Raw genomic sequence first — 14,947 nt, 5'->3', positions numbered from 1 at the left:
CGGCCAGTCCAGTATGTAGCAAGACAATACACTTCAAGGGAAGACACAACTCCAAAGGGGAGGCGGGCGGGTTGGTGAGAACAATCAGCCTGCTGTCCTCGGAGAATACCTTCTACAGGTATGTAGCATTCGCTTTCTCCGAGGACAAGCAGGCTGCTTGTTCTCACTGATGGGGTATCCCTAGCCCCCAGGCTCACTCAAAACAACAAACCATGGTCAATTGGGCCTCGCAACAGCGAGGACATAACTGAGATTGACCTAAAAAATTTACCAACTAACTGAGAGTGCAGCCTGGAACAGAACAAACAGGGCCCTCGGGGGGTGGAGTTGGATCCTAAAGCCCAAACAGGTTCTGAAGAACTGACTGCCCGAACCGACTGTCGCGTCGGGTATCCTGCTGCAGGCAGTAATGGGATGTGAATGTGTGGACAGAAGCCCACGTCGCAGCTTTGCAAATTTCTTCAATGGAGGCTGACTTCAAGTGGGCTACCGACGCAGCCATGGCTCTAACATTATGAGCCGTGACATGACCCTCAAGAGCCAGCCCCGCCTGGGCGTAAGTGAAGGAAATGCAATCTGCTAGCCAATTGGATATGGTGCGTTTCCCTACAGCCACTCCCCTCCTATTGGGATCAAAAGAAACAAACAATTGGGCGGACTGTCTGTGGGGCTGTGTCCGCTCCAGGTAGAAGGCCAATGCTCTCTTGCAGTCCAATGTGTGCAGCTGACGTTCAGCAGGGCAGGAATGAGGACGGGGAAAGAATGTTGGCAAGACAATTGACTGGTTCAGATGGAACTCCGACACGACCTTTGGCAGGAACTTAGGGTGAGTGCGGAGGACTACTCTGTTGTGATGAAATTTAGTGTAAGGGGCCTGGGCTACCAGGGCCTGCAGCTCACTGACTCTACGAGCCGAAGTAACTGCCACCAAGAAAATGACCTTCCAGGTCAAGTACTTCGGATGGCATGAATCCAGTGGCTCAAAAGGAGGTTTCATCAGCTGGGTGAGAACGACATTGAGATCCCATGACACTGTAGGAGGCTTGACAGGGGGCTTTGACAAAAGCAAACCTCTCATGAAGCGAACAACTAAAGGCTGTCCTGAGATCGGCTTACCTTCCACTTGGTAATGGTATGCACTGATTGCACTAAGGTGAACTCTTACGGAGTTGGTCTTCAGACCAGACTCAGACAAGTGCAGAAGGTATTCAAGCAGGGTCTGTGTAGGACAAGAGCGAGGATCTAGGGCCTTGCTGTCACACCAGACGGCAAACCTCCTCCAATGAAAGAAGTAACTTCTCTTGGTGGAGTCTTTCCTGGAAGCAAGCAAGATGCGGGAGACACCCTCTGGCAGACCCAAAGAGGCAAAGTCTACGCCCTCAACATCCAGGCCGTGAGAGCCAGGGACTGGAGGTTGGGATGCAGAAGAGCCCCCTCGTCCTGCGTGATGAGGGTCGGAAAACACTCCAATCTCCACGGTTCTTCGGAGGATAACTCCAGAAGAAGGGGGAACCAGATCTGACGCGGCCAAAAAGGAGCAATCAGAATCATGGTGCCTCGGTCTTGCTTGAGTTTCAACAAAGTCTTCCCCACCAGAGGGATGGGAGGATAAGCATACAGGAGGCCCTCCCCCCAATCCAGGAGGAAGGCATCCGACGCCAGTCTGCCGTGGGCCTGAAGCCTGGAACAGAACTGAGGGACCTTGTGGTTCACTTGGGATGCGAAGAGATCCACCAGGGGGGTGCCCCACGCCTGGAAGATCTGTCGCACTACACGGGAATTGAGCGACCACTCGTGAGGTTGCATAATCCTGCTCAACCTGTCGGCCAGACTGTTGTTTACGCCTGCCAGATATGTGGCTTGGAGCACCATGCCTTGACGGCGAGCCCAGAGCCACATGCTGACGGCTTCCTGACACAGGGGGCGAGATCCGGTGCCCCCCTGCTTGTTGACATAGTACATGGCAACCTGATTGTCTGTCTGAATTTGGATAATTTGGTGGGACAGCCGATCTCTGAAAGCCTTCAGAGCGTTCCAGATCGCTCGCAACTCCAGAAGATTGATCTGTAGATCGCTTTCTTGGAGGGACCACCTTCCTTGGGTGTGAAGCCCATCGACATGAGCTCCCCATCCCAGGAGAGACGCATCCGTGGTCAGCACTTTTTGTGGCTGAGGAATTTGGAAGGGACGTCCCAGAGTCAAATTGGAGCAAATCGTCCACCAATACAGGGATTCGAGAAAACTCGTGGACAGGTGGATCACGTCCTCTAGACCCCCAGCGGCCTGATACCACTGGGAGGCTAGGGTCCATTGAGCAGATCTCATGTGAAGGCGGGCCATGGGAGTCACATGAACTGTGGAGGCCATGTGGCCCAGCAATCTCAACATCTGCCGAGCTGTGATCTGCTGGGACGCTCGCACCCGCGAGACGAGGGACAACAAGTTGTTGGCTCTCGCCTCTGGGAGATAGGCGCGAGCCGTCCGAGAATCCAGCAGGCATCCGATGAATTCGAGTTTCTGCACTGGGAGAAGATGGGACTTTGGGTAATTTATCACAAACCCCAGTAACTCCAGGAGGCGAATAGTCATCTGCATGGACTGCAGGGCTCCTGCCTCGGATGTGTTCTTCACCAGCCAATCGTCGAGATATGGGAACACGTGCACCCCCAGCCTGCGAAGCGCCGCTGCTACCACAGCTAGGCACTTTGTGAACACCCTGGGCGCAGAGGCGAGCCCAAAGGGTAGCACACAGTACTGGAAGTGGCGTGTGCCCAGCTGAAATCGCAGATACTGTCTGTGAGCTGGCAGTATCGGGATGTGTGTGTAGGCATCCTTCAAGTCCAGAGAGCATAGCCAATCGTTTTGCTGAATCATGGGGAGAAGGGTGCCCAGGGAAAGCATCCTGAACTTTTCTTTTACGAGATATTTGTTCAGGGCCCTTAGGTCTAGGATGGGACGCATCCCCCCTGTTTTCTTTTCCACAAGGAAGTACCTGGAATAGAATCCCAGCCCTTCTTGCCCGGATGGCACGGGCTCGACCGCATTGGCGCTGAGAAGGGCGGAGAGTTCCTCTGCAAGTACCTTCTTGTGCTGGAAGCTGTAAGACTGAGCTCCCGGTGGACAATTTGGAGGTTTTAAGGCCAAATTGAGGGTGTATCCCTGCCGGACTATTTGCAGAACCCACTGGTCGGAGGTTATGAGAGGCCACCTTTGGTGAAAAGCTTTCAACCTCCCCCCGACTGGCAGGTCGCCCGGCACGGACACTTGGATGTCGGCTATGCTCTGCTGGAGCCAGTCAAAAGCTCGCCCCTTGCTTTTGCTGGGGAGCCGCGGGGCCTTGCTGAGGCGCACGCTGCTGACGAGAGCGAGCACGCTGGGGCTTAGCCTGGGCCACAGGCTGTCGGGAAGGAGGATTGTACCTACGCTTGCCAGAAGTATAGGGAACAGTCTTCCTTCCCCCGAAAAATCGTCTACCTGTAGAGGTAGAAGCTGAAGGCTGCCGGCGGGCGAACTTGTCGAATGCGGTGTCCCGCTGGTGGAGAGACTCTACCACCTGTTCGACTTTTTCGCCAAAAATGTTGTCCGCACGGCAAGGCGAGTCCGCAATCCGCTGCTGGAGTCTATTCTCCATGTCGGCGGCACGCAGCCATGAGAGCCTGCGCATCACCACACCTTGAGCAGCGGCCCTGGACGCAACATCAAAAGTGTCATAAACTCCTCTGGCCAGGAATTTTCTGCACGCCTTCAGCTGCCTGACCACCTCCTGAAAAGGCTTGGCTTGCTCGGGGGGAAGAGCATCAACCAAGCCCGCCAACTGCCGCACATTGTTCCGCATGTGGATGCTCGTGTAGAGCTGGTAAGACTGGATCTTGGACACGAGCATAGAGGAATGGTAGGCCTTCCTCCCAAAGGAGTCTAAGGTTCTAGCGTCTTTGCCCGGGGGCGCCGAAGCATGTTCCCTAGAACTCTTAGCCTTCTTTAGGGCCAGATCCACAACTCCAGAATCATGAGGCAACTGCGTGCGCATCAGCTCTGGGTCCCCATGGATCCGGTACTGGGACTCGATCTTCTTGGGGATGTGGGGATTACTTAATGGCTTGGTCCAGTTCGCAAGCAATGTCTTTTTCAGGACATGGTGCAAGGGAACAGTGGACGCTTCCTTAGGTGGAGAAGGATAGTCCAGGAGCTCAAACATTTCAGCCCTGGGCTCGTCCTCCACAACCACCGGGAAGGGGATGGCCGTAGACATCTCCCGGACAAAGGAGGCAAAGGACAGACTCTCGGGAGGAGAAAGCTGTCTCTCAGGAGAGGGAGTGGGATCAGACGGAAGACCCTCAGACTCCTCGTCAGAGAAATATCTGGGATCTTCCTCTTCCTCCCACGAGGCCTCACCCTCGGTGTCAGACACAAGTTCACGGACCTGTGTCTGCAACCTCGCCCTGCTCGACTCTGTGGAGCCACGTCCACGATGGGGGCGTCGAGAGGTAGACTCCCTGGCCCGCATCGGCGAAGCTCCCTCCGCCGACGTAGTCGGGGAGCCTTCCTGGGAGGTGGCCGCGGTCGGCACCGCACGCGGTACCGACGTCGGGGACCTCAACCTGGGCGATGGGCCAGCCGGCGCCACGCTCGACGGTACCAGAGGCGCAAGCACCGCCGGTACCGGAGGGTTAGGGCGCAACAGCTCTCCCAGAATCTCTGGGAGAACGGCCCGGAGGCTCTCGTTTAGAGTGGCTGCGGAGAAAGGCTGAGAGGTCGATGCAGGCGTCGACGTCAGAACCTGTTCCGGGCGTGGAGGCTGTTCCGGGCTGTCCAGAGCGGAGCGCATCGACACCTCCTGAACAGAGGGTGAGCGGTCCTCTCGGTGCCGATGCCTGCTGGGTGCCGAATCCCTCGGCGACCCAGAGCTCTCGGTGCCGACACGGGGAGGAGACCGGTGTCGATGCTTCTTCGATTTCTTCCGAAGCATGTCACCGGAGCTCCCCGGCACCGACGAGGAGGACGTCGAATCCATCCGTCGCTTCCTCGGGGCCGAGACTGAAGAAGGTCGATCTCGGGGGGGCTGTACCGCAGGAGCCCTCAGGGTAGGAGGAGACCCACCCGAGGGCTCACCGCCACCAGCAGGGGAATGGACAGCCCTCACCTGCACTCCACCCGATGCACCACCGTCCGACGACATCAGCAGACGAGGTCCTGGTACCACCGACGTCGATGCAGCTATCCGATGTCTCGGCGCCGATGCAGAGGCCCGATGCCTCGATGCACTCGATGCAGGGGCGGCCGAGGAAGATGGTCTGGACGCTGACGACGTCGATGCACTCGAAGATCCCGGTGCCGATGCCGACGAAGAGCCCGAGAACAACACGTTCCACTGGGCTAGTCTCGCTACCTGAGTCCGCCTTTGAAGCAGGGAACACAGACTACAGTTCTGAGGGCGGTGCTCGGCCCCCAGACACTGAAGACACGACGAGTGTCGATCAGTGAGCGAGATAACCCGGGCGCACTGGGTGCACTTCTTGAAGCCGCTGGAAGGCTTCGATGTCATGGGCGGAAAAATCACGCCGGCGAAATCAAAAGCCGAAATGGCGAAATTTGGAGCACCAAAATTTAGAGGGAGAAAAAAATCTCGACCGAGGCCGAAAAGAGGCCTACCCCGACGACGAAAGAAAACTTACCGGGGCAAAAAAGCTAGAAGTACGGGGAGGATTTACACGAAACCCGGCGAGGGGTTTCCGGAGCACTTCCCGACTAGGACAAAGCTTTCCCGAAGGAAAAAAACACGTTCAAAACAAATTGGACGCGCGAGGTCGACTTTCCGGGGCTCGACACGGCGAAAACACGACCGTACCGAATGCGGACAAAAGAAGACTGGCCGGCTCGAGCCGGTTTCGGGCGGGAAGACGGCCGCGCATGCGCGGTGCGCGCGGGCGCGCGAGGGCTAGCAAAGGACTTTGCTAGTGAAGTTTCCGATTGGAGGGGCTGCCGTGGACGTCACCCATCAGTGAGAACAAGCAGCCTGCTTGTCCTCGGAGAAGTCCTCTTAACATTTCTTCCATAAAAACTGTCTAGTTACCAGTCCACCCTCTCTCCCCTCAAAGAGTATAGACGGCCTTCTGTACAATTTCTTCCCTCCCAGACTCATCCTTTTGTCACTGAAGGGCCACCACAGAAAAATCAAAAACAGGAAGGAGAATATGTCCCTCATGCCCAAGACATGCCAACAGGGCCGGTCCAACCCAGTAAGTGAGGTAAGCATGGCAGGAGGGCGCCGACCTCTGGAGGGCGCCACCACGCCATGTTTACCCTCGCCGCTTACCTCAGCTCCTGGACCCCGACAGCAGCCCTGCCTTCGGTTTCCTGCTGCAGTACTCACGCCGCCCTGGGGCATTTAAATCTTGTATTTAAATTTACCTCCGACGTCGCAGCAGCTGCGCAGCGTCAGTGAAAGCGCTGCTGCCCGACTTCTCTAGCTTTCCCTTCACTTGTTCGTTCCCTCTCAGTGTCCCGCCCACGCAAGGAAATGACGTCAGAAGAAGGCAGGACACTGAGGGAACGAACGAGTGAAGGGAAGGCTGGGAGACGTCGGCAGCAGCGCTTTCATTGACGCTGCGCACCTGCTACAACGTCGGAGGTAAATTTAAACACAAGATTTAAACCAGAGAAGAGGGCAGGCAGGTGGACATGGGAGCAGGAGGGCAGGGGAGAGAGGAGCATTGATCGATGGACATGGATGGGAGGGTAGGGCCCAGGGAGAGAGGAGAAATTGCTGGACATGGAGGGGAGGGAGGAGAATTGCTGGATATGGATGGATAGAGGAGGGAAGGGGAGAGAGGAGCATCGATGGACAAAGATGGACATGGATGGGAGGGCAGGGCCCAGGGAGAGAGGAGAAATTGCTGGATATGGAGGTGAGGGCAGGGGAGAGAGAGGAGAATAGCTGGATATGGATGGATGGAGGGGGGAAGCTGGGGAGAGGAGAACTGCTGGATATGGATGGATAGATGGATGGAGGGCAGGGAGAGAATTGTTGGACATGGATGGATGGATGGAGAGGAGGGAAGGGAAGACAGGTGTAATATTTTCAATGATGCCATGGCTAGTAAAAGGGGTGTGACTACTGTAAGGGCGGAGCCATAGTGATCCCGCCCCTGGATGGGTAGGGGCGCTGACTAATAGGCTGCAGGAGGGCGCCATAAACCCTAGGACCGGCCCTGCATGCTAATTTAAAAAACGGCATTGGCCAACCTGACACTAAATTAAGTCCAATATATACAGTATCTAGTGCAGTGTCAGTTAAGCTGGTGTAATTTTGAATCTAACATGCAGAAAAGGGGACTGAAACCAGATTTTCTTTTGGAAATGCAGGTGGAAGACATTGCTAGGTTCAACTTGGGTCAGGGAGAGTGAAAGAAGATGCAGTGTTTTGTCTTTTGATCAATGACTATTTACAGTAGGATGACAGATGTACTGTGGAATTCCTGCCCCACAATATTTTCCAACTATAAATACTTCCTTTCTTCAATCCTTCAATCCAATTGGGAGACAGGATCTTAGTCGTCTGGGAAGTTCATGTACTGCACCATGAATTTTGTTGATCTAAACTACCATAACTTACAAATATTCCATGTTTTCTTTTTTTTTCTTTTTTTGTTATCAGCTATGAGAACTCTACATTATATTATATTTCCAAAAAAATGTTTATTCAAGGGCAGAAGAATACCTTTCTAGTTGGAAGAGCCAAACAAATCAAACTAGTCCCACCCACAAGCTCTCCAGTTGCTTTCTTAACAAAATGTTGGTGGTGCCATGGCCCAGCAACCCAACCCATTCCACTGTCTTTGGTTTATGACCCTGCACTAAGCATATTCTTGGAAACATGAATATCTGTCTGGCTGAATACTAAAGGTCAATATTCAGCTGGTACAGCCCAGCTAACTCACTTTACATACTGAAAAATTTTTTTGAATACGTATGATTACCTATTCTCTTTTTTAACATATAACCCAGTTCTTTCATCAATCACATGGATTTTGACCATAGGATGTGATACCATGATATCTGTTTTCAGCTTATCAGTTCGATGAATATTAACTCCCAGCACTAACGTATCATAAACCACATAGCTGGATTTGCCTGGAGTCATTTCCTGTGAATTTTCTGCATCAGTTTTTGTGGTATCATCTATATCTGCAAACACAGAAATTGGATGCAGTTAGAAAGGCTCATTTTTAAAATCTCCAAAATTACATCTAGTAAGTATATGATGATTATACTATCTATATGCCAAGCCTATTAAAACATGAAAAAAATGCTTGAAAGCTGGAAGTTTCTTCCAGTACCACACAGTTTCTGACAAGATTGGCTCAGGAGTCATGCAGATGAGAAAGCTGGAGGTGATTTTTTTTACAATTTTAGTTAAGTCTTTGACACTGTTTCACATAACAAAAAACTCAATGAAGCTGAGTACACTTGGAGTTAGTCCAAAACTGATGAGTTATAAAGTGTTTGAGTAACATGAAACAGCTGGGACTTTTATTTTTATTACTATATTTATTTTCTTCTTACCCTTATTGAAGTGCAAATGAGCACTTAGAAACCATAAAACTCAACCTGGAAAGAGACTTCTATAGCCATGCACTCCAATCCCACAGGAAGAAAACTCAAAATAACTGCAAAATCAGTCCAAAGTTGTCCCAAAGGAGCTCTAAAGGGAGGTTCCCCTCTGATCATTCCCCTTTAAGCATGCCCAAAACAGCCATACTTTCATAGGAGTCAACTGACCAACTGATGTCTCTCAGTCCCTCAGTCTCAACTGAACACAGCAGATCAACGGTTGGTCTTCCTTTTACAAAGGAGCACTAGCGTTTTTAGTGTGTGCTAAATGCTAGAGACACCCACATGGAATATGAAAAAAAAAAATATATATATATATATATATACATGCATCTCTAGCTTTTAGCATATGCTTATTTTTAGCACGCACTAAAGACGCTAGCATGCCTTTGTAAAAGGCCCACCGAGGGGGTTCTAATTACATATCATAATGAAATCAGGCAAAGAATAAATATGAATACAAACCCAATTCAAATTTATGCTACTATTCTAATAAGGCCATCTTAGTGCATAGGTGTCATTACAGAATTACTGCTCAGCATGCAGCATTAACGTGCCTAACTGGAGGAACCAAGTTACAGAATTGTCCCCAATCTGTTTAAAGCAGTACTTCTGAACAACTGGGTACACCCACCACAAATTTATGTATTTATTTGTTCGTTACATTTGTATCCCAGTACAAAAAAAAAAAAAGTGGGAGAGCGACCAAGGATACCAAAGACAGGAAGATGTACATTAAATGAGAAAGTTTATTTGAAGTATGAAGACTCGTCACAACGTTGTGTTTCGGCCGTTAGGCCTGCATCAGGAGTCTCTTTCGCAGAATGTTTCTGAAAAATGATGAGAAATCTTCAAAGTAGCACAATAGTCTTATTTCCCGATGGTCAGCTTCTGAGCTGGCTCCTGTCTGTTCTTTCACCTTGCATTGTTCTTTCTTTCCTGTAGTGTTTCCAGTTCCTGTGTGTTTCATATTTGGTGGACATGTGATCTAGTGCGGGGGTTTTGGCAGACTATTACAAAGTGTATGTCTTCCTGCTTTTTGCATTCCACTTTTAGCTCTGCTTGCACCTCATCAGCGAACCCATCCATCCGCTCTTCAATTAGTTCTTGACGAATGTCAATATCTCTCACCTCTCCCCGCAGCTCCGAAAACGCTGCTTGAATATCCTCTCTCACTGCTCCCAGATCAGCCTTTAAATCCTTGAACCAGCCAGCGACATCTTTTTTTAGTAAGTTCAGTGTCACTTTCCAGCAGCTCCGCATGGTCAAGCTCAGAATCCGAATCTTCGTCTGCCATCTTGGAACGGAGCCTCGCCTGCTTCTGCTGCCTCGCTTCTCCGCCGAAAATTTGTATTTGTCAAGTTTCTTCCTTGCTGCCATCTGTAAGTCTAGGACTTTACTAGACCTAGTATCAGCACGATTTAAACAAGTGTAGCGTATTTTCTAAACCCGCTCCAACGGAGCTTCAGAATCAAGCTGCCATATCCTCACGGTGACGTTACTTCTTCCCTTTATCAAGTCTTTCTACACTTCCTACATGCCAAGAAAATGAAAAAAGTTAAAGATAATGGAAAAATAATCTCTGGGCTTTAATAAGTACTATCCCTACACGCTCTTAAAATTAGGTGAGGTTGTATCATCAAGCAGCTGACCCAAGCAACCAGGTCCATATCCTCCCAACATTGGAAGGTACTTATATCTAGCTTTAGGAACAATTTTGGACTAATTTGATTTGATTTATTGAGCTTGATATACCGCTTAATATATTAAGTTTTAAAGCAGTTTACAATGAAAGGAAAAACAATTTACAAAAAAAAAACATACTGCATCACAACTTGTGTTACCACATTCTTTACCAATGTAGTATGTGGTAACACTGAGACAGGCACAAAGCCTTGAAGTAGCCAAACGGTGAAACATGATGTCGTGTTGGACATGATATCCCCTTGATAAGAGATTACTGTAAGCCACATTGAGTCTCCAAATAGGTGGGAAAATGTGGGACACAAATGCAACAAATAAATAAATTAATTAATTAATTAAGCTAAATGCTTTTTGAAGTACTAACTTGCATTAAGTGTTTGTGCTTGAAAGTTGCAATACAATTGAGTATTGGAAGGTTGAAAAAAGAAACTCTTTAAAAAATACAAAACATATACATAAAGAAAAAATATATAATAAAAAAAAACATACTTGAAGACCAGTGACTATTGGAGAGTGGTGCCAAAAGCGATGTGAGCACTATGACTCCGTTAAACTGAGGTCTTCTAAGCCCGAAAGTATAAAGTCTACAAGGTATCAGTTGATGGGCTTGTGCTAAACATACAAGCATATAGCGAGTCTATTTTATAGAGGGCATATAATAGCACAGAGAAATTAAGATAGTATCAGATTCTGGTATTACCAAGACTTCTTTCAAGTATTTCCGGAACAGAATTTCAGAAGACAGCAATGAACAAGCTGGAAAATTCAATATTCTCAAGTTCCTATTTCTAGCCTGATTCTCCATAGCTTCAAGCTGCTTATGAAAAAAATGGCTATCCTTAATGCCAGAGTATACAACATTCTATAATGTCCCCATTTAATCTCTATAGATGTCAAACAATCTTCTATTCCAGCAAATTTCTGGTCCATGGCACTCACCGTGGACACCACTTGAAAGGGAAATTCACATTAACTGAGAAACTGAACCAGAAAGGAGATCCTCTAAACCCCTAACAACCCTCCATATATCAACCAAAGTCACTTCCCCTTGAAGATGATAATGATCCTCTCCACAATACTGGCTGTAGGGAAATGGAGGAGTCTTTGGGTGATAACAGCGGAAGAGTATCAGAGGAAGAGAAATTATCCCTCACAGGATCAAGCAACCTGATAAAGTATCCCTAACAACTTCTGAATCTATTTTCAAGATCCTCTAATTTCTCTTCATAATCAGCCAGCACTTTTTGAAGGCGAGCCTGACATCCTCCATTTTCATCACGCAGTCCTCCAAGTTCCCAGTCCACTGTTGAAAAGCTTCCAGGTCTTGGCTAAGCTGAAACTTGCAACTTGCATATTACCCTGGAGCCGCTCCAATTTGGCATTGATGGGGCTTAGCGCTTATCAAGTATGGTCTCTGTAGCCCCAGTCACCTCAGTTGCCACCACCGCCACCCACACCGATCTGACAGACGAGCTTGTGAGACTAGCAGGCATCGCCATTTTATCTTCATGGAGTTTGCCCTTATCTCTGTCCTTTTGGGGTGCTTTTGCGACCATAACCCTCGGCAAACCGGACACACAGCTCTCCAAGCAAGTTGCAAAGCCTGTCCGTCATTGTGAGCCAGAAATCTGGGGGTCAAAATCACCTCAAAGAGCTAGGTTTATGAAGAGGTGGCAGGAGCAGATCACCTAACAACCGCTCCTGAGCACTGCATCACGTGACCAGCACAACTGGAGACTGTTTGAACTGATCTTGGTCAGCCCCTGAAACAGCGAATTACAGTAATCAAGTCTGCTCATTACAAATGCATGAGTAATTTAATTTCAATTGACAAATCATAATTTTACAACATTACTAATATGTTTTCAAACTTCAAGGATTTGTCACAATGAAACTCCAAGGTGACAATATCCTCTTTTAATGGAATTACTTTACCCTGCAGCACTAGCCACATAGTCATAAAATTAGAATTTCTCCAAATTTTTGAGAAATTCGGCCAGAGGTGCAAGGTATAAATTAAAAAGCACAGGAGAGAGGAGTGAACCCTGTGGTACTCCCCTCTTCAATTTCCTAGAGAGGGAAGACTTGATTCCATTGTACAAATTGTACATAATTACAAAAATAAGATTTGAAGTATAACAAACAACAAATCCCTTTCTTGTACATCAAATCAAGTAGCTTGGAGTGGGAAATAGTATCAAATGCAGCACTCAAACAGAATTTGTTTATTCTCCACAAAATCATTCAACTGCTCTAGGACTAATTTTTCTAACACTGTGGACATATTTCCTATTGTTTTATATCAATTGCTGTAATCTGCATTCACTAAGAAAAATCTTTTTTTTTTTTTATATTTAGCTGTGATTTCTGCAACAGAGGGTCAACTATGAATCCATATTCAGTGCTCTTGGTTGTTAAACATTTCATAAAATGAACATTTCACTAAGAAAACAACTATGCAAACTGAAACATTTTGTTATTCCAACCTTTTTTAGGTTTCTTTTTTAATTTCTTCGATTTACTTTTCTGCTGATCCACATCTTCTTCAGGCCTTCGTTCCTCTGCATTTTTTTCTTCTCCTTGCATACAGTCCAAAGAAAGCACCTTGCCTGCTGACTTCGTTTGAGAGATTCTGGGTTCTTCTATAGGTTCACCCTGCAGTTCAGAGATGGACATAGCACTGCAAAAAGAAACATATTATGATCAGTTATCAAATTCCTCAAACATCTTAAGAGTATCACAAATGTAACTACAGCCATTTCAAAAATTTCAGAATGGTATCAGACAGGAATAAAAACATGGCTCTCTTACCATATTTATTTTCACATTGGATATACCATCATTTGCAAAAAAATAAAACAAAACTCACCAATCTACTACATTTCTTTGAAGGGGCAAATAAACATATGGATAAAGGTGAGCCAGTTAAAATTATGTACCTGGATTTTCAAAAGGCATTTGATAAAGTACCTCATGAAAGACTCCTGAGCAAAATTAGAAAGTCATGGGATAGGAAGTACTGTCTTATTGTGGATTAAAAACTGTTTAAAGATAAAAAAGAGAGAGTAGGGTTAAATGGTCAGTATTCTCAATTAGACGGGTACATAGTGGGGTTCCCCATTGGTCTGTACTGGGACCGCTGCTTTTTAACATTTATAAATGATCTAGAAATGGGAATAACTAGTAAAATAATTACATTTGCTGATGACACAGTTATTCAACATTGTTAAGTTGCAAGAGGATTGTGAAAAATTCCTACAGAACATTATGACACTAGGAGACTTGGCATTCAAATGGCAGAAGACATTTATTTATTTACAGCATTTGTATCCCACATTTTCCCAGGCTCAATGCGGCTTACATTTAATGTGAGCAAGTGCAAAGTGATGCATTTGGGAAAGAGGAACCCAAACTATAGCTCTGTGATGCAAGGTCCCACATTAGGAATCGCCGCCCAGGAAAAGGATCTAGATGTCATCATTAATGATACATTGAAACCCTTTGATCAGTGTGCAGCGACGGCTAAGACAGCAATAAAATATTAGGAATTATTATGAAAGGAATGGAAAACAAAAATGAGAATATTATAATGCCTTTATATTGCTCCATGATGCAACCGCACCTCGAATACAGTGTGTAATTCTGGTCGCCGCATGTCAAAAATGAAATAATTAGAAAAGGTATAGAGAAGGGTGACAAAAATGATAACGGGGAGGGGACAACTTCCCTATGAGGAAAGGCTAAAGTAGTTAGGGCTTTTCAGCTTGAAGAAGAGATGGCTGAGGGGAAATATGACAGAGTTCTATAAAATACTGAGTGGAGTGGAACAGGCAGAGTTGAATCACTTGTTTACGCTTTCCAGTAGTAGTAAATTTAAAACAAACAGGAGAAAATACTTCTTCGCTCAACGTGCAATTAAACTCTGAAATTCATTGCCAGAGAATGTGATAAAAGCAGTTAGCTTAGCAAAGAAAAGTCTATAAGCCATTATGAATATGGACTTGGGAAAATCTACTGCTTATTTTTAGGATAAGCAGCATAAAATCTGTTTTATTGTTCTGGGATCTTGCCAGGTACTTTTGACCTGGATTGGCCACTGTTGGAAAAAGGATATTGGGCTTGATGGACCTTCAGTCTGTCCCAATATGGCAACACTTATGTTAGTGTACAGAACCAGCAAACAGATTGCAGATCAACAAACGACAAAATGTCTTCTGACTACGGAGCACTAACATGAAACAAGAGAGGGAAGTGAGTGTAGCACAAAAACCAAGAAATAACCATAAAGATGAAACACAATAGACTTGAGAGAACAGCAGATCATAAGATACAAGGAGACAGCTGATCGCAGGGTTAGGTGAAAGCCCAGGAAAAAAGCCATCACTGACTTAAATTTCTTTCCCAGAAAAAGAACCATCACGGACTTCTTTCCCATTGGTTCCAGGTGGTAATTAACAGCCAACGAATTCCAAATGAGGAAGCAACACAGCAAAAGCCTGTGAAGCAGGAAAAATCTAAACGTATCTTGAAGTAGATTTGACAAGAAGGTTGGAATTGGAAGATCTAAGTGAAGATCAAGGAGTGGAGGAGTGGCCTAGTGGTTAGGGTGGTGGACTTTGGTACTGGAGAACTG

At 47.1% G+C, this 14,947-nt stretch overlaps 1 protein-coding gene across 1 annotated transcript in view; it reads right to left on the bottom strand.

Annotated features, from left to right (window-relative positions):
• Positions 1-14,947, bottom strand: part of AHI1 (Abelson helper integration site 1) — a 683,164-nt gene that overhangs the window by 616,641 nt on the left and 51,576 nt on the right. The window contains 2 exon segments of the mRNA XM_030195101.1: positions 7,977-8,184; positions 12,801-12,994. Of these exon segments, the coding sequence (XP_030050961.1) occupies positions 7,977-8,184; positions 12,801-12,994 (402 nt within the window).

The sequence above is a fragment of the Microcaecilia unicolor genome, chromosome 3, assembly GCF_901765095.1.
Source record: "Microcaecilia unicolor chromosome 3, aMicUni1.1, whole genome shotgun sequence".
Taxonomy (NCBI): Eukaryota; Metazoa; Chordata; class Amphibia; order Gymnophiona; family Siphonopidae; genus Microcaecilia; species Microcaecilia unicolor.
This window is presented reverse-complemented; position numbering and strand designations above follow the sequence as displayed.